Source organism: Martes martes (assembly GCF_963455335.1).
Source record: "Martes martes genome assembly, chromosome: 1".
NCBI lineage: Eukaryota > Metazoa > Chordata > Mammalia > Carnivora > Mustelidae > Martes > Martes martes.
The window spans coordinates 22,097,246-22,123,103 of record NC_137888.1 but is presented as its reverse complement, the minus strand read 5'-3'; the positions used below and the strand labels follow the sequence as shown (position 1 = coordinate 22,123,103).

Below are 25,858 nucleotides of genomic sequence, written 5' to 3'. Positions count from 1 at the left end.
TTGTATTTATGTGCATGTACATGTACTTATATCGCCTTCATTATACTTACGTATTTCTGCATCTGCCTGACCCACTAGAACGGATTCCCTGTTGACATGAATCGCCCACATTTAATAGTAGTTAGCATAAAACAGAGACACAGTAATAATTTGGGATAATTAGTGCAGCAGCTATCTTTCCCAGAGCAGTGCATTTGGAATCTTTAAGAAGAAGCCTTAGACGTTTGACTGTTTCCCCACAAGCTCAAAATATGATTTAATGAATAGCCAGGTCGGTGAAACCTTTATACCTAAACAATTATATCCACACTTGCTAATGGTTAGCTTTGTGTCAGTGGACACAAATTTTGGTATTTTGACTGGAGATGTGCAATCAATTCAATGATTTAAAAATTGCAGTATTTTGTTTGGCCAGGCACCCTAAATATTAGTTAAAATGTCAAACCAAATTCAACTAAACCATAAATAAAATATTAATCATTCACAGTAGATTGTAGAATATACTTGAATCTTAAACAAGTTAATGTACAAGTTATTGTTTAAGGGATCTAGTGCAATACATGATATCACAATACTGATTATTGAAGATGAATTTTGCCCTTTTGATAACCCAAGGAAAAATATGATACTGTTTTTTTTTAACTCTGAAGCATATTACCACATGTGCAATACCTTAAGTTTTTAAAATATGAAAATGAGGCCACTTATGATTTAGTTCCAAATAATATCTCTCAACAAGTAAAACAGATAGCTTGAAATTTCCCTGAAATGGTGCACATACAATGTTCCCACTAGAACACATACACACACATAAAGGTCTGTAAGCTCACTGAGACTAAAAAACATCAAAATTAGAATTTCACTGTTAAGAAAGGTACCAGTATTTATGTTTGTTAATTTTGTATATGGAGAATATTTTGCAGTTACATTTAGTATTTTTTGCTAGATCCTCTGAATTATATTTTCAGTAAGAAAACTCCCTTACTTTTCATTATATTCTAGAATATTCTTTTATTAGAGGCATCATATACTCAAGAAAAATATATTTAGGGGTGTCTGGGTGGCTGAGTCAGTTAAGCATCTGCCTTCAGCTCAGGTCACTATCCCAGGGTCCTGGGATGGAGCCGCATATCAGGCTCCTTGCTCAACAGGAAGCCTGCTTCTCCCTCTCCCTCTGCCTGCCACTCCCCCTGCTTGTGCTCTCTCTCACTGTCTGTCAAATAAATAAAACCTTTAAAAATATATTTGGACATTAACAAAATATCTATACATTGTAATTATCAGATTCAGATATGAAGATATCATACTCAAAATGGCAATTGCATAGCACATGTTAGGAATTATAATGATGGAAGCAATGTAACACACTCTCAACTCTTAATGTTTTAAAAAAGAATAGCGACTTGATTTCCTCGTAAATATCTTAATAGGAAGTTGAATATTGAGCTCAACTTGGGAAATTCCTATGAATTTTCCTGATGTAAAAATTACATAATAAATTCACTTTTTTGAATGATTTATTTATTTATCAGAGAAAGAGAGAGCAAGTGAGTGCGCAAGCAGGGGGGAGGGCCAGAGGGAAAGGGAGAGAGATTCTTTTTTTTTTTTTTTTTTGTAAAGATTTCATTTATTTATTTGAGAGAGAGAGAGTGAGAGAGAGCATGGGAGGGGAGAAGGTCAGAGGGAGAAGTGGACTCCCCATGGAGCTGGGAGCCTGATGCGGGACTCGATCCCAGGACTCTGGGATCACAACGGGAGCTGAAGGCAGCCACTTAACCAACTGAGCCACCCAAGCACCCCAAGAGAGTTTCTTAAACAGAATCGTTGCTGAGCTTGGAGCCTAATATGGGGCTTGATCTCAGGACCCTGAGATCATGACCTGAGCCGAAATCAAGAGTCAGATGCCCAACCCGAGCCGAAGGCAGAGACTTAACCCACTGAACCACCCAGGCACCCCTATCTTTGACTTTCTGATATTGAAACAATGGATTAACTTTTCTTTCTCTCTGTTTACAATTTTAAATAAACTTATAATTAATTATTTTAGCTTTTGGTGACTTGATGCTGAAGTTGATGAAAGTGTGTCTGTGTTATTTCAAATTACCTCAAATTATAAAATAAACTTGAGAGAACACAAAAACTTCAAGTAGGTGGGGGACCTTGAGCATTTGTTCCCCAGTACCCAGAAGGGAACACAGGATGAAATCAGGAAATAGTTATAAGATGTAAATTCTACAACAAAGCAAAATATACTTTATTGTTTTGTCCTTGTTCTTATATTCCTCCTTCTTTTCCACTTCTCTCCTCCAACCCTCCTTCATTCTCCCTCCTCCTCTTTCTCCCCATTCCAGGTTTTGTTATTTTTCAATTCTTATGTAAGGTTAACTTTCCTGTGTTTTTATCTAAGCACCTTTTATTCAAGGATATGTTGCTAAAATGTGATTCTAACCATTAAACCCTTAGTGCAGAAAATAACTGGCATGCCCCAGAGTACATTTCTTCTTACCTCTTAGCTTCTCATATATCAGCAGAAAAATTGGAAAAGTGACGATGATTTTAATTACCTCATTTTATTGGCATCACCTAGAAATAAGTGAGTGCGCAAATGTGCACCTGTTTCCATCAAAATTTTTCCTAAACTGTACTGCACGTTTCCTTTATTGCTTGAATACAGCATATAGGACTAATAAAATACTTCCTTGGTTACTTGGTATAATCATTTCAAACACTAACTTCACTATTAGTGATCTACAGAAACCACTTGCTGAAAATGTACTTAGTTATGAGTAGAAAAACTGACACAGTGGTATGGTTTCCTAATGCAATCATAAACAGCCAAAAGACTATGGGTTGGCTCTGCCACCACCTTCCCAAATATCTCAGCATCAGTTTCTTGTATGTAGAACAAAGATTTGCAGATGACTCTTATGTTCCTTTTCAGTTATTAGGTGCCATGAAATCTGTCCAGTTCCGTAGAACTTGAAATGACCATGTGCACAAAAGTATTACAAGTTTAACTTTTTCATAGGTAAATACAATAAATACAGATATCTCCTCGCATAACTCATTATGTGGGGAATTCACACACAGTTGGGTATAAATCTTTTATATCTCCCTGCCTGAAAGTCTGATTGGGGTAAACTTCTTTTTTGTGTGATTGATTTTCAAAAATTGTTTAATTCTGGAGGACCTGGGTGGCTCAGTCATTAAGCATTTGATATACTCTATCATATTTTGTCAAGGAAAAAGTATGCTGACACTGAAAAATGGTAAAGAGGGCCGTATTCAAGTCTATTGCAATGGGGGGTGGTCAAGACTGTTGAATAGGAGAGAGAGCTTAAACTCAGCTCCAAATATAACAAAGACAAGTGGGGACTTAAAGCCAATGAGCAGAATGACAGAAGTCAGTGGATGGAAAATTACTAAGAGAAACTTTATTACATTTCAACTATAATGTGCTTCTTGCTAAATGAGCCTGACAGAATTCTTGCTAAAAGCAGGCCACGGACATGGGCATTAAGGGAGGATAATAAAGGACTTGATCAGATTTCAGAGATACTCGGATATCAACGGAACAATTCCCATTGAATCGACTTAGCATGATTCTTTACTAAAGGAAGAAGCAGACCAGGAGAGGGCCTGAGGACAAAGCCAAGTCTTTATAGAAGGGCTTATGGAAGTGTAACACAAGTTTTGTCAAGGAGGGCATTGTTGCCACGGTCCTTGGTTCTCACTGTGACCAAAAGCTTTCTGAAACGATTCCTCTCCTTTTCCATCCACTAAATGACATATTTCATCTTGTCATAAGGCAGATTTCTCTGATTTTCCTCTACTTTTTGCTCATAAAAATCCTCTTCCAATAGAGTTATTTCTGTTTGTTGAAATTTGTAGAATATTTTATTTTGGACTTGAACAGAATTTGGGGGACATACAGTGCCTTGAGAGACATTGCCACTACTTGATGTGCTGTTGATGCCATATCCTTCTCTCCTCTTCCTTCCCCCTGCTGTTTGGTTAACTGCCAAAGTTTATTTCCCCTGCACAATATTTGAAGCCTTTCATGATGTGAAAGGCCTACTTTTTAAAAAAAGATCGACACTCGGAACATTACTATTTTTGATTTATCAACATGAAATATGGCTACTGGTTTTTAGCCTGAAGTCTTCACATGTTGCCTGTGCCAGAGTCACATCCTTCTTCAACCAGTGACCCAACACTATTTGTTGGATGTTATTAACATGACAGTCTTGTGCCAGTGAACATTGCTGCCTTGGTATTGATAGGGTATCTACAAAGCATATGATGTAGAGGAATTTACTTGATGTATTATTGTAGATAGAAGTTATCAATATTTTCTTGCCTCACTCCACAAATACATTTTTTTAATGTGGCTCTCAGTATAGCATGCATTGCCTGTAAGCATGTTTGCATTCAACATCAGTGATTCCAAATTAAATTCCTACTGAGATCATCAGGCAAACAATTAGCAGCAATTGCTTGCTTTTGTAGAAAAATCAAATCTTGCCCTAAGTTTATGGCTAAATTATAATACTATAACACATATTCTTGCAGATGCTACATCATGGACAGAATATACTGTGAGTCAGCTATTAATAGTTCCATTAGCATGTATGATTTTCATACTGGGCTATATTTATATGCAAATAAATGATCCATAAACCTTTCCTTAGAATATTAGAATATTAAAGAGATTATATTTCATATTTATTAAGAGTAATAAAATATTTTATAGATAGAGCTAGAGATACAGATATAGATAAAACTTTAGCTTTGACTCTGAATATCAGGAAGTTTGGTTTCTCTTACAGTTACACCCCTAATTAGTTACACGTCTTTAGATTTTTCACTTAATCTTCCCAGGCTTTGGGAAAAAATTTTTTTTTTCTTTTATCCTTGAAAATACCTTCTGTTCAATTTAGCCAGACTGTCGAATTACAAACTCATTGACTGCTAAATTTCAAGTAAATTCAATGTACAGTTTTTAAGAACCACATAAACATCACACACAATGTAAACTATCAGATACATAATTGTGACCAAGACATATCTTAACCCCTAAAAGTCAGATCATTTGGCGGATCCTTCCACTGCCTATTACCATGCTGAGGGAAAACACAGAATCTGTGGGAGCACAAAGTACAGAAGCTCAGCCACAACTGAAGGTCATGGAAAGGCTGCGTTTAGGAAGTGTGGAGCCTAGTTTTGAAGGCAGCCAGAAGGGAAGGACAGGCACATTGCAAGTGGAGGGAAAACCATAGGCAGATACGTCCGTGTAATATTTAGCGCACCTGAGTGCCAACATGCGTTATTACTTATTTAGACAATTGTCTTTTATGGGACGCTAAGCTTTTTTGAGTTTTTGTTAACGTAGCAATGCATTAAGAGCCTTTTATATAAATTTCTAATATTTCTACTTATTTTCTCTGGAGAGAGATCTATGACTGGATTGTAGAAGCAAAATTATAAAGCTTTTTAAGGTTCTTTTTCTTTCTGAGGAATTGTTCAAATTCTATTCCCTTCAATAATGTATGATAGGATCCACATCACCAAAATGTTTCTAGCACTGAATGATATAATTTTGTTGCTGGGTTGAATGGATATATAATGAATGGTCTTTGGTTAAAATCACCATAAATTCATATCCTAGACCTACGATGTAAAGCTGGAGTAAACTTGACAGCTCTTACTCCAGATCCTTCATGCTTACAACAGGATAATACCTTCCTCACAAGGTTATTGGAAAGATAAGACAGAACTTAATGCATATCTCACTGTCTTAGATAGGAAACAGTCAATTAATATTTCATACCTCTGTGTGAGATTGACATTATAAACATACACTAAAACAAATATAGGACAAGATTTTTTCAATTACTTGTGCATTTGTATTACAGATTATAATTCTTATGTATCTTCTATAAAATCATATACAACAAAATTGGTGTAACTCATTTTTAAGTTCTTAGCGTTCGTAAAACAAAACATTTAAGTTAAATTACTGAAGTTGATATTTTATGAGGTGATATTAAGTTTTAGTAGTAGTTAATATTAGTGTTAATAGTAGTTAATATTAGTGACAATAATAATATAAATATCAGCAACATTTTAGCTACCACTTTATATAGGACTTTGCTTTTATTTAAAAATTTTAAAGATCAATTATTTCAAATAATTATGCTGTTAACTACTGAGACTCAAAAAGGCTATGGTTGATTGGCATTTGTGCTACATCATCATTCTAGAATGGAGCAAGGCTAAAAATCATGTTTGTGTGTCTTCACAATTAGGTTATTTCAAAAAAATAATATAATAATATTGTCTGTTTTCTCTTAACTGTTTTTATAGAGGTCTGAGGTAGGCTATGGAGAATTGGCAGGGCTTCATAGGACCTGATTGGTCTTCAAATCAACTTTGTGTATTTAAAAGAAATTATCTCTTGTTTAATTAAAACTGGAAATGATATTCCGGGAAAAACTTGTTTCTTAATTGTGATATTGACATTTCAACTTAGATTTTCTATCTGTTAAAAAATATCTCATAGAAAAATTATATGAGTAAGACAAGATTTAAAAATGACCCAAGACCACTGATTTTGTTATGCTGAACTCACATTTTATAATTAGAGGTTATCTGTTCCAGAAACAGATTTCAAATATGTAGATACCTATTAATTAACTGAGTAGATAATTTTTGTCAGATTATCAAAAGCAAAATTAACTCTGAACATTAATCTTTCATACTTTAATAATTGGCCAACTTTTAATATTTGTATATTAATTAAACTTATTTAATGAAACAGTCAAATAACATATTTTCATGAGTTTTCATGTCACGCATTAAATATATGACATTAGAATTTCTGTGGCTTCTTTTTGCACTCAAGCAGTAATTACTGTTGTTCATACTAATCAAGTGATTATTTATCTTAAAGAAGAGGTCTCTAAATGTTATATTGTTTTGCTTTACAGATGCTCCCAAGTTTATATCAAACCAAACAATTTATTACTCTTGGGAAGGAAACCCGATCAATATAAGCTGTGATGTGAAATCTAACCCACCAGCATCAGTCCATTGGAGAAAAGAGAAATTAGTCCTGCCAGCTAAAAACATCACTAATTTAAAGACATATAGTGCAGGGAGAAAGATGATATTAGAGGTAAGTCTTCATGCACATATGAATAAGTTGTATTATTTTAGCAGTCACCCAGTATTTTAGAATGTATATAAAATGTTGATATAAATACAACTATATAGTATACATTTATATTACATAATATATATATAAACATACAAATGCTATTGTGTCTCTTTCATGTGTATTTACTTAAAAAGGAAATTTTGTGCATTTAGATCATGGACCATTAATGATTAATAATATCTCACTCTTGTATAAAAAAGAGTCTATGGTAAAAGCCATTATTTTTCATAATTTTTTTTGGAAAAAACTTATATCAGGAAAAAATAGGGTGAGGGAATGAGTAATTCATCAGTTATTAAGGGCCAAAAGTGTTGCTGATACTAGTTATTGATTCTGAGATTATGCCCTCCATCTAAGACGCATACATAACTTTTTGGTGGGTGCATATTTACAAGTTTCTAAATAAACCAGATTTACTTGTTCAATGCCTCACTTCATTTTATATTTTAAATTAAGATTATAGATAATTGTCTTTATACTGCCAAGTGCCTGGCCTTTAAATTCTGTTTGAATACAATACCTTTTATTTATTAATTGTAGATTATGTGTGTGTGTATCAATTCCCAAAGTTTTTGTGTCTATGATCACAATCATGAACCCTTCCAATTCTTCCTGTTTTCAGTATAATTGGGAAGCTCTCTCAAATAGCCTTATTTAGCTGAAAAGATGCTATGTTTTTCACTGTAATTCAATTTACATTCATTTTAAAAAGTCATGTTTTAAAATAACATTTGACACTCAATGCATTAACTTAAAGGTGTTCTCATTGGTGCCATATTTACTTTTCTACCTGGTAATTGGACTTCATGAAAAATTTGGTTGACAGAAAGACTTAGCCATCATTTCCCCAAATATTTGGATAACTGACTCTGTTTCTTTCTTTTTGATTTTGTATTTTATTTTACTTATTTATTAATAAAGCCAAAAAGATAAGAGGGTAGGACTCTAAAAGGAACTATTATTTTATATTGATTTTCTAGGCCTAGGGCAGAAAGACTTTGACTATCACTTACATGCCCAACAAATACATATACTATAAAATATCAGTAAGGCAAATATCTGTGCATACCACCCATTCCAAAGGATTTAAACACCTTGGGATGGGTGGTGTCTAAATTTGTTTGAATTTAAATTGGTTACTTTGTAACTTTATTAGAAGAACTATTGGCGAATTGACACAGAGGTCAATTTCACAAAGAAACTTGGTTAGATTTAACATAAAATTTAGGTTTTTAACTAGTTAAAAAGTGAGGTGAGGTTTAACTTCAGTTTTGGGTACTTTGTTCAGGCTGCCATAATGAATACCACAGACCAGGTAGCTTAAATAAAGTAACCTCCTTCCCCCCACATGTTTCTGTAGGCTAGAAGTCCAGGATCAAGGTGCCAGAGGGTTGGGTTTTGGTGAAATTTCTGTCCTTGGGTGCAGGTGTGGCCTCTAATCATGCACATAACGAGAGAACTGTGATGTCTTGTCTTCCTATAAGGACATCAGGGCTCATGTTTATGACCTCATTTAATCTCAGTTACTTCCTTAAAGACCCTATCTCCAAATAACATTAGAAGTTAGGGTTTCAACATATTTATTTTGTGGGGGTGACACAATTTATTCCCTAATAGGTAGATTTAAGTTCATTTATGTTTAAGTGACTAATCTGTAATTTCTGCTTTGTTCATTTTACCACTTTTCAGTTTCTGGGATAGCTTGTAATTCCCCGTAGTCATTAAGCAATGTGTTATATATCTGACATTTAAATATTTTAAACATTTTATATTTAAATATTTTATTCATATAAAGCTCTCACATTATTTAATCTTCTGCCTAAATGGCATTCCTCTCCACCCAAAGTAAAAACTAAGCAGTTTTTGTTTTTATAGACTACATGATTTATTGGTTGAAAAGCATTGACCTTGGGATGCCTAGGTGGCTCAGTTGGTTGGGCAGCTGCCTTTGGCTAGGGTCATGAACCCAGGGTCCTGGGATTGAGTCCCACATCTGGCTCCTTGCTCAGCGGGGAGCCTGCTTCTCCCTCTGCTTGCCACTCCCCCGTCTGTGCTCTCTTTCTCTTTGACAAATAAATAAAATCTTAAAAAAAAAGAGCATTTACCTTGAATATACACTTTTTATGTGTGTACTATTTTTTTTTAAGATTTTGTTTGTTTATTTATTTATTTGACAGAGAGAGAGAGCACAAGTAGGCAGAGAGGCAGACAGAGAGAGGAGGAAGCAGGCTTCCCGCTGAGCAGAGAGCCCGATGTGGGGCTCGATCCCAGGACCCTGAGATCATGACCCGAGCCGAAGGCAGAGGCTTAACCCACTGAGCCACCCAGGTGCCCCAGTGTATACTATTTTTTAAAATTAAATTAAAACCCTGAATAAATAACTAGTGGGTAGCTAATACAACTTAAAATGAAACAAAATGACAATAACTGCCAAAAAAAAGTCATGATAAGCATTACAGATTTTAAATTAATAGCATACATATTTGCTTAGGATAGTAAATTATTATTTTTTTGCTTAGGAATTATTATAGTAGTCACATAATTGCTAATTCTTAAGAACATATAATACAATATACAAAAATAAAGTGTGCAGTTGATAATAAATTGGTCAATAACAGATTTCTTGAATTGATTTTTAAAGTTTTTCCTTTTTCATTGAGCAAACATGTAATTCAGTCTTTTAAATTTATGAATTTTAAAACATAACAGAATATTCCATAAATCCTTTGGATTGGTGCTAATAAAATAATCTGTAAAAGTCAACCTTTTTTTTTTTTTTTTCCTGAGCACTTCCTAAGGTAATAAGGTAATAAGCTAACATTTTAATATATGGACAAACATTGATGTAGGAACTTTCTAATAGGTTGATTGGAGTAATATTGTGCTTTTGATCATCTGTAGTGTTGTTCTTTATCATAAGTAAAAAGCTAACTATTAAATATCTGATTTTCTCACTATGGAACACATAGAAAGAGGAAGTTTATAAAAGTTTAGGAAAACAACTAGAGAACTCCTTTATTAGCATTGTACTCCTAGCTCATATTTTGAAGTTCAAAATTATATTTGTTGATCAATATATTATGTACTATTAAGGCCCACCAGCTTAAGTAATCTTGAATTATTTTACCTGCGTACTAAAATGTGAAAAAAGTGGAGTCATATGTGGGTGTTCCTAGCACTTCCTGGATAAATATCAGCAATAATTGGTATATTTTAAACATGTGAATATTTTTAAACTAATGCTTTATAACATACCTTTGCTGTATTATATTTTATTTTTTGATAAATTACCTATCATTTCATTGAACTGGGCTTGGTCATAAAGTCACTATTGAATGTTGCATTCACATTGCTTTCCTAGGACACATCAACTATGCAGCAGGGATCATGATTTGCCAGGTTATATCTAGGTCTGTGGGCTTTTTTTTCTTTTTTTTTTTAAATCTGTACTACTAGAGGTGTTTTCTGAATTTGTTAATCATACAACATAATAAAGAAATTATTTCAGATAAAACTGTGAAACTTTTATCTTTGATAGGTCAACTTCCAGGAACAGAAAACAAACCAACAAATGAAAAAACCCTGAATTGAGCCTTTTAAAAGTTGTTCCAATGAAACTGGCTATTTAAAATGCTTGCTTAATATTGAGGGGCTGCACGATAGTCCTGACTCTTTGTCATGGTGATCCTGTCTGTATTTTATCAATTCAGTGCACATTGTTCCCTATGGACTGTGCAAATAACTCTCCTATGCCTGCAAAATGTAGAAATGTTGGGGGTAGATTCTTTTTTCACTAGTAAAATTATGGCCAAGTCAAGTTAGCTTGGTTTATTAAAAGCTGAATATAAGAAAAATGAATGTTTTAATCACTCAGGAGTACTTACAAAAGAATGGTTAAAGTCTCTAGTCCTTAAACTTACGATCTGTTCCTAGATAGACAGCTAACCAGGAAATGAATGGCACATCTTTTTTGTACTTTTTCAGAATTATCATCTTCAATGGACCTCAAAATTACACTTTTAGTTAAGAGCCTTCCATTACCACAAAATCATTTACCCCCCTTTTTGGGATAGAGTTGAAATTAACAGCAACTCTTGTTGTAAGCATATTCTCTCTTAATAATAGTTACTGGGATTGAAAATTGTATCTATTACTATCATCAAATCTCTTTTCTGAATTGATACTTCAGAATTTCGGTACATTAGAATTACAGGGTTGGCCCCAATGTTCAGCAATAGATTCCTGGAAGGTTAACTTAATTACAGATTTCAAACGTGTAAGGACTGAGGTCAGCTATTTTCCACCTAAACTGAAAGAGAATGATAGGAATTGAACAGAAATGGAGGCAAGATACTATTATTAGCCATCAAGATAATGTGCCTGTCTACAGGGATTGCTACACAAGGGCAACATTTTCTAGCAAAATACATACCTGGAAAGATTCTTTTTCTTCCTTCCTTCCATCCTTTTTCTTTCTTTCTTTCTTTCTTTCTTTCTTAGGATAAGTAAGTCCTCATCCTTCATTAATATTTTATATTCAATAAAATCATGAGAGGGGAAAAAAAGCTGATATATTTCCAGCCTTTCATGACCTTTAAATCTGCTTGACTTTAGTCTAAAAGAGAAAACAAAGGGTTAATTAACCATACTTTTGGTACAGTGTTCTGTTTTCAAGTTCATGTCTGCGGCAATTGCATAATATATATTTTTCAAACTGAGCCACTTTCTGAGCTTTCCATACACAAATATCTAATGACTTTTTCTATTCAATAGATATAATAAAATGATCGCATTTGTCTACCAAATAAATTAAGAGTTAAACTATATTTCACCGAGTCCTGTGAAAATATAGGTCCATGCATTGCATCTTAAAGGGGTGCGATGCATAAAAGAGTTATGGCAAGATGTTGTGAATAATTGAGCAAGTGTGAAGATGGTGGGGATAATAGAATCTATTTTAGAATACCATGATTTTGTTTTAAAATTGTTAAACCTCTATTATTATGCTTATTTTAGATAGCACCTACATCTGACAATGACTTTGGACGATATAATTGCACAGCCACTAACCGTATAGGAACAAGATTTCAAGAATATATTCTTGCTTTGGCTGGTAAGTATAGCACAACAATTTCTGAGACCTCATAAAATATTTCTATAAGCAAATAGCTTCATTTTAGTAAGTCATGATATAGGTTATTATTAGGAAGAATGAACCAGTGCTTAAAAATTTAGAACAGTTGCGTCTGACAGATAGTGAGGACTTAGAACATATTTACTAATCAAGATTGATTTTAAGCCATGATTCTGATCACCCAACTTTACAAGTGAGCCATCTACAAAAGAAGTAAAAAAGGTATGTCTTAAAGCAAATTATATTTTATGTTGAGTAAGAATCCTATCAAAAAATTTAAAAAGACATCTTGAGAGAAAATAAACTAAAATTCACCTATCTTAAAATCCTAAACTTGAAAGTACAAAGAATAGCTTATTTTTAAGGCAAATTGAAAATTTAGAGTTATATAACTTTCACTGAAAAGTGTTTCATTTTATATATGAAAACATTCTAGTTCTTCCCCAAAAGCTTAAAGATATCAAAATAATAACATGTAGATAAGATTCATTTTAACCAGAAATTTTTGTTTTTAGTTATATAAATAAGTTATATATAACACACATATTTATTTCTAGAATTTGCATTATGTTTTTGTAAGACCAATTGGAAGTCTGAAAGTATACATTGTAGTATATTTCGCATAACTCAGAAGATACAAAAACATGATTTTTGCCTTTTAGAACTACATAGAGAAATATCAGAAAATTATTGTAATGTTATTTTTTTGGGTTGTTATGTTTTAATAGAATAAGTAGTTTCCACAAGAATATTTTTAATGTTTTTTAAGTAGAGTTCTAGTATATAACTATAATTTTCATTAAGAAATATATTTACTTCTGTTGATATGTAAAGTCATGCCATTAGTTAGAAAGACCAAAAGGGAAATTTAAAAGTTTACAAAGCTAATAATACTCAAATTATTATGTAACTGAAATCTCTTCCTCTCCAGTTCAGGTTTTGCTACACTAGAGAAGGGAGAGAAGGGGTTGTGTGAAAGGGCTTAAGGGAAGAAAGGAGGAAGGAAAATATTGAGATAAGAGGGAATTTAGGGAGAAAAGGAGGGAGGAAGGAATTAAGGAAGAAAGGAAATAACAACTATATATCATCTACCATGAAGTCTTTAGAAAATTAATCTCGGGGTGCCTGGATGGCTCAGTGGTTTAAAGCCTCTGCCTTCGGCTCTGGTCATGATCTCAGGGTCCTGGGATCAAGCCCCGCATCGGGATCTCTGCTCAGTGGGGAGCCTGCTTAAAAAAAAAAAAATTAATCTCAGGGGTGCCTGGGTGGCTCAGTCTGTTAAGCCACTGCTTTTGGCTCAGGTCATGATCCACGGGTCCTGGGATGAGCCCTGCATTTGGCTCCCTCCTCAGTGGGGAGCCTGCTTCTCCATCTCCTCCCCAGTAGTGCTCTCTCTAGCTATCTATGTCTCTCTTCTCTCTGTCTCAAATAAATAAGTAAAATTTAAGAAAAAAAGAAAAGAAAATTAATCTCAGTGAAAATCATAGGATGTAGACTATCCACATTTAGGGATATGAATAAACCATTACACAAGCAATTAAATTCTAGGAAAATGAAATGTGCTAAATCATATAAAAATTCACTGATAATAAATTGAAGTGAGCATGATCTTTACTGATCAGAAGCATTCACTATTTACATTAATTCCAAGCCTCAGGAAATTAGGCAAATTTTCTTCTAATTTTTTATAGAATTTTTATGAACTTTTTTATAGATAATAACCAAATATGTGATCAGCATATGTATATACAGTTATATTAATACTGATATACAATTTTACATTGCTTTCTTACAAATGATGTAGGTTTGTATAGGTAAACTTGCTAATGACCAGATTTTTAAAAATTTTTAAGTACTTATAATTCTGGAAAAAATACAAAAAATAGAACATTATATTCATGAGATTTTGATATCTTATTAAATTCTCAGGAAATATTTAGTGTCTGTATACATTTATATCTAACACTTTTTTTTAAAGATTTCATTTATTTATTAGAGAGAAAGAGAGCACACAAACAGGGGGGAAGGGCAGAGGGAGAAGCAGGCTCTCCGATGTGGGGCTGGATTCCAGCATCCTGAGATCATGACCCAAGTCGAAGGCAGACACCCAGCGGACTGAACCTGAACCATCCATGCGCCCACATATCTGATATTTCTTACTGTGACATTTTTCACTGAAAAATATATTTGATACCTGTCCTCCTAATGAAGATACTAACTTAATGAGTTTCTCTCAGCCTAACCATAAAAAAAAAAAGAAAGAAAATGTTCCCTCAAGCTAAGAGCTAAAATGTTATTGGAAATATTTCTTGAATACTGCAACTTTCCTAGTGTTTCAAAATTTTGTGACAAATACATACCTAAAATTTGTTTCAGAAAGAGATAGATTCGACTGAAATTGTAACAGAGATATAAAAATAAATTAGACCCTGAGCCTTAGATGGGAAACATATATTTAAACATCAGCAGTAATAAACATTATTCCTTTGATGGGACCTCTTTATCTAATGCTTACAAAATTTAGTCTTTCCTGAAGAATTTGAACAATGAAAGTGCAATGTAATTTTAAATAAAATGTAAGAGAAATGTTATGTAGATATTTAAATATTTCAAGATAGATGTCAGTATCACAGCTCAGTATCTCATTGGCCTATCTGACCTAGTAAAAGGCCCAGATCATTTGGCATGTGTTATTTTATGTTGTAACAGATTACTTTGATTTAAAAGGGCAATGAATTAAAACAGCAACAACTGCACATGAAATTATGTGTTATATATTCTGAGAAAACTATAGGAAGAAAACACTTTTTAACTTCCTTTGTTTCAAAATCTTTTTTTTTCTTTTTTCTTTTCCTTCCTTTTTAATCTCCTTTATAGTTAAGTCTTACATCTGAGCACAATAGACATCTGTATGCAGGTGGGGGCGCAACAGCCTATCATAGGGCATCAGACCCTTAGCAGAGTTAATAGACTAAAGGGGGGTTCAGTGGTCTAGTGTGGGGTGTTGGAGTCTGGGCAGGTAAGAAGGATTTGCATGTGGCAAGATAGAAACAGCAACCCAGAGAGGAATGTTGGAACCTAATCAGTGTAAGGGGGGTCCAAGTAAAGTGGTAGGGTGAATGATGGATGATTCATGTCTGCAAGCACATGGGTAACATCAGCAATTACATAAAAATACAAAAACTGGAATGACCCTGGGATAATGGTTGGGTATTGGAGTTATTGGTGTGAAGTCTGGTTTTAATGTATGTAGGTAGATACAGACAGGGGAAAAGAAGTAAAGGGGTGTGTGTGTGTGTGTGTGTGCGCTCAGTCATTTCCACAAGGAACTTCTTTTTGTCAGGAATCTTACTTAGAAAGCAATTTCTGTATATGGAAATGATGAATTACTAAATTCTACACCTGAAACCAATTTTACCAATTCTACACCTGAAACCAATTTTACTGTATGTGGTAACTAACTAAAATTTAAATAAAAACTTGAAATTTAAAAAAAAAAGAAAGAAAGAAAGAAAGAAAGAAAGAAAAGAAAACAATTTCTCAGCCAGCTGTATCCACAGAGAGGACTTGAGCTCTCCAAGCACCTCAGCAGCAAAGACCAAATATGGCTGGCAGCCACATTTTGGGGTTTCTAAATACTAAAAGTAACTAAGGTTTCTTGTAAAAATGGCTGATTCTAGGAGTGGGACAAGGAAAGTACAAGATAAGTCTGGAACAATGTGTTTTGCTAGGAGGAAAAGAAATTTAAAAAAAGTATCCATCAACCATTTTTAACAAATACCATAATACAAATGAATTCACCTGAGGGGCATCAATGGTTGCTAATGCAGGTATATGTTGAAAAAAAATTTAGCAAGTTAAATGATAAAAAAAAAATAAATTGAAATACTTTTGAAGTCTCTATCCTCAAATTATTTTTTAATTACAAAGGGAAAACAGCAACATTATAGTCGTAAGCCTACCAGATCCCACTTTAATTAAGTGATCAAAAATAGCATCACCAGTAATGAGAAAATTAAACTTGGAAGCTACCAGAAATAGGCAACGAGAAAAACACAGAATAACAATTATAATTTTCCTGCCAAAAATGCATAATCAGAATCTAGTATGAGGAAAGGGAAAGCAAATCTGAACTGAGGTGCCTCCAAAGTGTCAAAGCCATGCAAAGGAATGATTAAGGAAACTTTCTGTATTAAAGGACAATAAAGATAAATAACAAATAAGTGCCATGCCTGCATCTTTTGTTATAAAGGACATCACTGGGATGATAGGTGAAATTTGACTGTAGTCTTTGGATTAGATGGTAATTTAATTGTTTTCTAGAGTTTTTGTAAGAGAGAGTTTTGTTATGGTAAATACACACTTAAGTTGGCACCATGTCAACTTACTCTAAATGGCCCACATTAAAAAGATAAGTTCTGTGCAGTAGTCTTACAAATTTTCTAAAAATATAAAATTATGTTTTTAAAAATGAGTGGGGCACCTGGGTGGCTCTGTTGGTTAAGTGTCCGACTTTTGAAATCAGCTCAGGTCTTGATCTTGGGGTTGTGAGTTCAAGCTTTGCCTTAGACTCCACACTGGGTGTGGAGCCTACTTAAAAAAAAAAAAAGGGAAACTAAGGACAACAAACAAATACCTAAATATAGCAACTTCAGAAAAGCAACATAACTTTTGAATATAGCTAGCATTCTTGAAAAAAAAAATCTTTTTTGTGTGTGCATACATCGTTTCTATATGTGATCTTATAAATGGTTTTAAAATAGTTAAAAGAATTTTTGCATATTAAATAATCATTGATTCACAGACAACTGGTGTTTTTGAATGTAGAGGCCTAATTTTTACTCTAAAATATAGTAATTTATTTAGACATCTTTTTAAATGTTTTAGAAATATGATAATAGTACTGTTATTTTTTTTTAAAGATTTTATTTATTTCTTTGACACAAAGAGACACAGCGAGAGAGGGAACACAAGCAGGGGTAGTGGGAGAGGGAGAAGCAGGCTTCCCGCCAAGCAGGGAGCCTGATTGCCTCAATGTGGGTCTTGATCCCAGAGCCTCAGGATCATGACCAGAGTCAAAGGCAGATGCTTAATGACTGAGCCACCCAGGTGCCCAATAGTACTATTCTTTTTTTTTTTTTTTAAGATTTTTTTATTTATTTGACAGAGACCACAAGCAGGCAGAAAGGCAGTCAGAGAGAGAGGAAGGGAAGCAGGCTCCCCGCTGAGCAGAGAGCCCGACGTGGGGCCCAATCCCAGGACCCTGAGATCATGACCTGAGCCGAAGACAGAGGCTTTAACCCACTGAGCCACCCAGGTGTCCCCCAATAGTACTATTCTTAATAATGGTGATCTAGTCTTAATTTGGCAGGATATGGAAGTGTGTGGTACAGCAATGTATGGGAATTGTCATATAGATACCACTTATATTTGTAAGCTGGATATTTCACCTCTATGCTTCCCACTGCATTTGCTTCTATCTCTGCTGGGGAAAAAAAAAAAAAAGCTTGATAAAGCTCTAGCAAGAAGACGCATAGGAGTGGTTAGTTAACCTGAATCCTGAGTAGTCATCAACATAATTCTCAAAGTAGCTCAAAGACGTACATGAGAAATTAGACTTATTTTACAGAAAAAAGATACATTCAGAAATTAGCAAAAATATGTAAAACCACAATTTATTATTATTATATTTATTATGTGATGATTTAAATAATAAGTTGGATAAAATATTGGCTAGGTCAAAGGTCTCCTATGAGTAAAGGGTCAGTGAGAAGGCAACGTCTTTTTTTCCTCTGGTCCTACTTCCTACACATGGTCTTAATTGGCCAAGTCCTAATTTTAACTCCATTTTTGTTTTTACATTCTCACAATTAATATCAAGGAACTTATGTCCATTTTTCAAATGACTTTTTTAAATAAATTATATTTAACTGTGCTTGAATTAAATTAGAAAAACCATGAACAGGGTCTTCCTAATATTAAGCCCTGGCTTCATATTCAGGAGCAAGGATTGGTTCAGCCCTCTTTGGTTTATATTCTATCTTTAGAAAACTACAATATATGGGAAATATCAGATATTTCCCATATGTGTCTGATAACCAATTTTGCTATATTAACTTTTTTATTAAAATACCACATATAAATACAATTAGATGAAGAGAGGGACAGAGAGTTTTTTAAAAAAACTTCTTCAACAGTTTTTTTTTTTTTTTTCAAGTGCACTTCTTAGGGTGAAAATCTTTTTTTCTAGCTAGAAACATATTTTCTTTTTTGATTTAAATACTCATCTTAGAGAAAATTAAAAATATAGAACACATAAAGGTGAATCAAATTGTAACAATATAGTTAACAATTATCATTCCTTCCTCACATTTTTCCACTTCTAATAGTCGTGATCTGACAAGGTCGTCTATATACGTATACGTGTATTTTTAAAGTTCTTCTCAAAAGAATTTTAATCTAACTTTTAAAGATTATCAAATTATTTCATTCATAATTTTAACTTTCTTACTTCATTTCATCTTTGTAATATTTAACTATTAATTGTAATCTTTTTCATATTAAATCTTAATATGATGAGCTCCCATTTGCCTCATTAGTTGATAGGCTTTCCTGATAAAGTCACCTTTCCCTGGGCACTTTTAGGGGAGAGACTCTGCTAAGCTGTCAGGCAACACATCTCACGTTGGGAATGGGTGTTCTGTGCTGAAGGGGGTTTCAGTGCTCCACAGAAGCCACTCCAAGATCCAGCTGAGCAGAACTGTGTGAAGACTAAGTGAGAAAATGAATTCAAAGCCCCAGCACAGGGCATGTACTCAATAAATACTAGCGGGCTACTACTATGGCCAAGTTCTAGTTCATACTGGTCACTTTTCTTTGGGTAAAAATCAGTTTGTTAAATGTCTCTTTAGATATAATGCATAGGTCTAGGGAAAAACAACAACAACATCACATGGATCTGGTAATTGTAGACCAATGCAGAGTAAAACTTGATTGTGTGGTAATGACCTCCCCTATACTGGACACTATATTTCTATTAAAAGATACAAAATTTCAGGTCATTTTGCCATTTGTTTCCTTTAGTCCTGGATCTTTTTCACACAAACTGCTCTTAAGTGAGTTCACAATTGATTTTTATTTTAACCTCAGTCAGGACCCTTTACTTAACTGTATTAAATCTCATCTTGTCCATTTGGACTCATCTTTTTAACCTACTGAGACCTTGTCAAAGTCAATGTTTTAGCCCTCTTTCCAGGATTGATTTAATTCAAAAATACCATAAAGTGCGGTCATCTGTATTTTCACCTAAGTCATGGGGAAATCTATCAAGTCATTTTTGGGAAGAGTAACCTGCTTACAGGCTAACCTGGATCCATTGAACAAAATTCTGTATTTATGGAATTATAATCAATCTGCACATACTTACAACTGAATCATATTTGATCCAGACCCTTGTTACATAAAACCTGAAAGCAGGTGAAAGTTGGTTCATTTGGAAACAAACTTTCCTCAACTGAATATAAAGCCAGGTTTCTCTTACATGATCAGTTTTATTAACTAGCCTGGAAAAGTCTATGTCTTGCTCTCTTTTTTCCAAAACTATGAGGCAAACTGTTGTGTGCCTTCAGAAACCATGTATAACATCAGCTTAATTTTGTAATTCCCTGGTTCCTCTGGAAGAAAAGAAAGTTAGGATAGCTAGATATTATTTTCAAGGAGCCCCTGCTTGCATCAATTTTTAATCATTTGTTAGTTCACTCACTCAACATGTGTATCATAAGTTTCTAGTAAGTACCAGGCACTGTTTTAGACTTTGGGAATCAGGAGATGAGTAATATATGGCCTCTGATCTTTACACTGAAGTTAGAGTACAAAAGAAGGGTAGAAATCTACATTTAGAGAAACATGGAAATTGGAAATTGGCCCATACCCTGTACCATATTGAGATCAGTCTCTATAATGTTACCATCATAAAAGGATCTTTCTGCTTTGTAACTAAAAACTCCAAACTTCCCTTGCTATATACATGATAGAGACGGATGCAATGAAATGAAATGAAATGCTTGGGAATACAGAATGGAATTCCCTTTGGAATTCTTGGGGATGGTTTCAAACAGGTGTCAACTTCTGAGTTCAGTTTGAAAGACTGAGTAGAAACAGGTCCCTTGAAAAGAAAGGGAGAAATGTCAAGAATCAAGGGTACCATGTTGTGAAATAGCATGGACTGCACAATCACGGGAGACTGGAGGCCATATTGTGTGAGGACATCAGTGGTGGTGATGAGAATAGGAAAATAATGAGGTGGTCAAATTATGCATGTCCTTAAAAACATTTAGCATGTTTGCATTCATCTACATCATGTATATAGCAAAGGAAGTTTGGAGGTTTTAGTTACAAAGCAGAAAGCTCCTTTTATGATGGCAATATTATAGAGACTGATCTCAATATGGTATAGGGTATGGGCCAATTTCCAATTTCCATGTTTCTCTAAATAACCTAAAATTTATAAGTGTAAACTCAAACATCTTAACATCTTAAGGTAATGTCCACTGTTCCAGAAAAGGAGATAATAGAATGTATATATTCTTTATACATATATATATAATGTATGTATGTGTGTATGTATGTGTCTGTGTGTATAACAGGAAGATGGATTGATTTTCTTTTGTTTTGGTGGGTGTTAGTGTAAAAAAAAAGTAAGCTTTTTTTATTTCTGTAGTGGAAAATAGTTATTATCTTAAAAAAAATCATCCTGACCTTATAAATTCTTCTGGCAGCCACATCAATTCTCTGCCCTCTACTCTTCCTTAATAAATAAACTTCACAAAAGCATTGATTATATTCGTTGTACCTAATTACTTTTCTTTCATTCTGTCACAAACTCTTCCAGTTGGGTTTTTACCTTTACTGCTCTATAAAACCTATTATTAAGATATCCATTGAGCTTCTTCATGCTCAATCCAGTGACTCATTCTCAGTCTTCATACTTCTTGATCTAGTGGCAGAATATTACCCAATTAATCCCTTCTTTCTCCTTGAATCATCTCTTCAGCCTCCAACTTGGCTAGCATGTCCGCATGCTTTTCTTGTTTCTTTCCCCATTGGGCTCTCCTTGATATCTTTTGCTAGTTGTTATAAATCTCTGACCTGTCAAAAATCACTATCCTTCAATTTTTGGATCTTTTTGTTTTTATATAAACTCATATCCTTGATATGCTAAATTCTTATGGATTTAAATACTACCTGTATTCCACCTGTAACTCCAATATATATATCTTCATCTTGGATCTTTTTCCTGAATATTACACTTTCATAACCAACTGCTTAATTCCCTTTTCCTTTAAATGTTCTACAGGTGGGGTGCTTGGGTGGCTCAGTTGTTTAAGCCACTGTCTTCTGCTTAGGTTGTGATCCTGGACTCCAGGATGGAGTCCCGCATCGGGATCCCAGCTTCCTGGGGAGTCTACTTTTCCCTCTGACCTTCTTCCCTCTCATGCTTCCTCTCTTTTTCTCTCTCTCATAAATAAATAAAATCTTTAAAAAAATAAATGTTCTATAGACAATGCAAATGTCCAGATGTCCAGATATCCAAAGCCAGTCTCCTTTATTCACCCCTACCTACCTTCCTTTGGCGTTCTTTCCATATCAATAAATGGCAACTGCCACTTTTCAGTTGTTCCTTTTCAGTCATCCTTGAATCTACTTATTTACTCAGGCCCAAGCCCTTGATGTGTCTTGTTGATTCTACTAGCAAGGTCTTTCCAAAGTCTCCTTGGTTTCGTGAAATCGAATTCTATATTTTGGTTGTTTTTATTTCTTTGGTTTCTTGGTTTGCTTTGCTCTTAATATAGATTGTTCCATAAATTCCTAAATTGGTCTTCCTGCCTTGGCAAGAAGTTTCCCCCTGGTGTATAGTTTGAATAAACAACAACAACAGGAGGAATTCTTTAAAAACAAAAACAAACAAATAAATTTTAAAAAACGTGATTTTCTTCTACTCAAAGCATTTTGGTGGCTTAATGTTTTGTCCAGGGATGAAGCCATAGTGATTATGAAAGCCTATGAGGCTTCACAATGCTCCTCCCTACCCTGCCCTCCTTGACTTCTCTGTCCTCTATCTCCTTTTCCCCCACCTTAGCCGTGCTCCACTACCCAGATCATCCCCCTTCTTTAAAAACCCAAGACATAGCTCATCTTTTTACTTACTATTTTCTGTACCTCGCACTTTCATGAGTTTTTTTTTTTATTATTATTATTCCTTTAGGTCCTTGGTTAAATATTACCTTTTTTAGCAAAGATACTCTTGTTCACCCAATTTCTTTTTTTTTTTTAATTTTTACTTAAATTCAATTAATTAACATATAGTGTATTATAAGTTTCAGAGGTAGAGTTTAGTGATTCATCAGTTGCCTGTAAAACCCAGTCTCATTACATCAAGTGCCCTCCTTAATGCCCGTCACCCTGTTACCCCATCCCCCCACCCACCTCCCCTCCAGCAACCCTCAGTTTGTTTCCTAGGATTAAGAGTCTCTTACGGTTTTTCTCCATCTCTGATTTTGTCTTATTTTATTTTTAAAACTACAACACTTCAACTTTCATCCCTATCCCCCAACTATCTCCCATGCCTGCTCAATTTTTGACCACAGTATTTACAGTAAATAAATAATATATATATATATATTTACTTTTATCTAGTTACAATGTAACCACCAAAAGAGTAGGGATTGCTGTCTCACTTTTGACTCCAACACAGAAAACTGACTGGCTTGTAGTAAGTTTAAATGAATTATTGAATGTATAAAGGATTTAGTATGTTTTATTTAATATGTTTGTTAGTCATAATGGAAATGCCCTATTAATAATGGGATATGGGAGTCCATGACTCGTGAGAAGGGTCAACACTTGAGTATTATAGAAGGAAATAATTTCCACTTATACCTCAGGTGTAAATGAGCACTTCAGTGGAGAATATTAGAAGTAAAAATGATCTAATTAAGGAGAGATCCCTGGATTACCTCAGGTTAATCATTGGACTTCAAAATATAGGCAGAAATAAAATGTGAAACAATTATTCAGAGAGTTAATATAACCACTTGTACAAAGAAAATTTTAAAGATGTGTGATCAAGTGATGTGAAAAGATCAGTAGAATAATGCTTTAGATTTGGCAATTGGAGAAAAGCAGGTAGGCAGTGAAATAAGAAATGTGTAAGGTTTTAGATGTGTTGTGAATTTTCTATTATGTTTAGATGAAGTTTGTAACTGAAATAGGAACAATAGACACAAAATCTTATTGGAAGGAAGATGGCCACTCAGAGCAGAAGCAGATGGAACTCATCTCAGCATAGTCCCCAGATGCACGCAATCGATATGATACTGCACATTATATGGCCTTGCTGAATCCAGGAAGGTCAGTCCTTTATGAGACAATCTCTTAATATTTGAGTCTTTTATCAGATGGAGACTTGACTAAGAAACCAAGCAGGAAAGAACTGAATATTGAGAGTTGAGTGGTTATAAAATCATTGAAAAGACAGAGGAAAGGGAAGACAAGAGAGTCACCAGTCTTCTGGCTTCAGGGGTCAAATTAGCAAAGTGCAATTCAGAGGTCAAGTCTGCAACTGCCAACCGGAAGTCAGGAAACCCTACTGTCAAGCTACCCCTCTGTTGACCTGACAGCATCCCACACAGAAACCTGTGAATAGGCTGTGGAGTAGGGGATCCGGATTCTCCCTTCATTCACATCTGTAGGTCCGCTTGTCCAGATGAACCTCCTCAGAAAAGTGGGAGTGGTCTTCTCTCCCCATCAGTATTGTAAACCACTTACTCAAGCATCTCACCCTGAGCGCCTTCATAGCACTTAAAACCATACCAGCAAGTAAGTCTGGGAAATGGAAGATTTTGCTTTCCATTTCTTATGATAAAGGGGAGTAGCTTAGATGATAGAAATGGATGTGATGTGTCAACAGAAAATGTCTAAGACATGTCTATTACCTAGATTTAAAGCACCATTCTGGCCAAATACTCACTGGAGTATTTTCACTTCAGGGAAGGTTGAAAAATATCAAACTCTTCCAACTGATCTAAGTTTAGCCATACCCACATCCTCATCTATGGGGAAAGAGCTGAGTCAGTGACTCTGAACCATGCCTTTGTCACCAGCTTCCCCAGTGTTTGAGAAAACCAGATTCCCAGGAGTAAAGATGTTAAGGAATAAATTAGGAACAGCCTGTTGAAATAGCAGGGCAGGGAAGAAAAAAAAAAAAAAATGTTTATGGCCTGAGAAGAGACTAGAACCGAAGAAAGTGTGTGTCATGTAGAGATCTTTATAGTTCATGGTAATGAGACACAAGAAAGACTAAAAATACAAAAGACTAAAAACACAAAAGGGAAGAGAAGAGCTCTCCGGTGAGGCAGTGATCTAGAGAAGAGAGAAGTTAAAGAAATTACATTCAGAGATGTAGGGTTTGGCCTTCATAAAAGAGGAAGGCAGCCTTCCAATTTAGGTTCATCCAGAAGTGAGAGGGTACAATTTGAGCGAACTTGCTTGATGACTTCTATTTTTCGCTCTTCATATTGAGATCGATTTCTATTTGCGAAGAATCGTGGATGCAGTTGAGGAAGGGGTGCGAGCTAAAGCACATATACAGAGCTAATCGTTGTTGTTGCTGTTGTCTTCAACATACTATATTTCAGCTTAGCCTATAGCCAGAGGAGTTACTGCTTTGTAAATCCATGATTCATCTCACTTTAAAAATGTTTCTAAAACATTTACTCATCCAAGATCGCCTATGCAGTCTCATTATATTCATGAGCTCCCTTCCTTTTCTTCCACATGTGTACCTTTGGACATATACTTTAAGAATTTTGCTTTATAGAGTGTATCTTTACTTTGGGATTTTTTTGTTGTTGTTAGAGGAATATGATATTTAATGTATTATTTTGAATCTGTTTTCAGACATCTCTATATATGTCTGATTGTTGTGCTTTTTTTTAAAAAATAAAGCTCTTTGTACCATGTACTTCCACTTCACTTACTAGTTCCTCTTATTTATTTATTTTATTTTATTTTATTTTATTTATTTAAAAAAGAGAGAGAGAGCATATGTGAGCAGGGGAGGGAGCAAAGGGAGAGGGAAAGCGGACTCCTCGTTGGAGTGTGGAGGCCAGGACCCAGAGATCATCACCTGAGCGAATCCAAAATACCCAACAGACTCAGCCACCCATGCAACCCATAATTCCTCTTAATATTTTATTTTATCAGGATTAAAGTCAGAGAAGCAACTTTTTTCATTTTTTTTTTCTAACCTTTCACAAGATAACATACTCACCAAGTCAGACTTTCTGGAAGTTTTCACTTTTATACTTTGATCAAGCTGTGGCTTTAGGCGTATGTATAAATATCAAAATGTTTGTCAACATTATTTATACTCTGACAGCCTTTTTAAAGAAAAGAAAAGTGAAAAGGGTATTTGTGAATTTCCAGTGATTTATATCCGCCAATTT

At 34.4% G+C, this 25,858-nt stretch overlaps 1 protein-coding gene across 3 annotated transcripts in view; it reads left to right on the top strand.

The window, feature by feature from the left end:
* The window catches only part of NCAM2 (neural cell adhesion molecule 2), a gene marked incomplete at both ends in the record, with an annotated part of 517,101 nt that overhangs the window by 402,384 nt on the left and 88,859 nt on the right, over positions 1-25,858 (top strand). For all 3 annotated transcript variants that reach the window (XM_080813028.1, XM_080813026.1, XM_080813027.1), the window contains 2 exons: positions 6,990-7,177; positions 12,236-12,332. In XM_080813028.1, the coding sequence (XP_080669154.1) occupies positions 6,990-7,177; positions 12,236-12,332 (285 nt within the window). The remainder of the gene's footprint in view (positions 1-6,989; positions 7,178-12,235; positions 12,333-25,858) is intronic.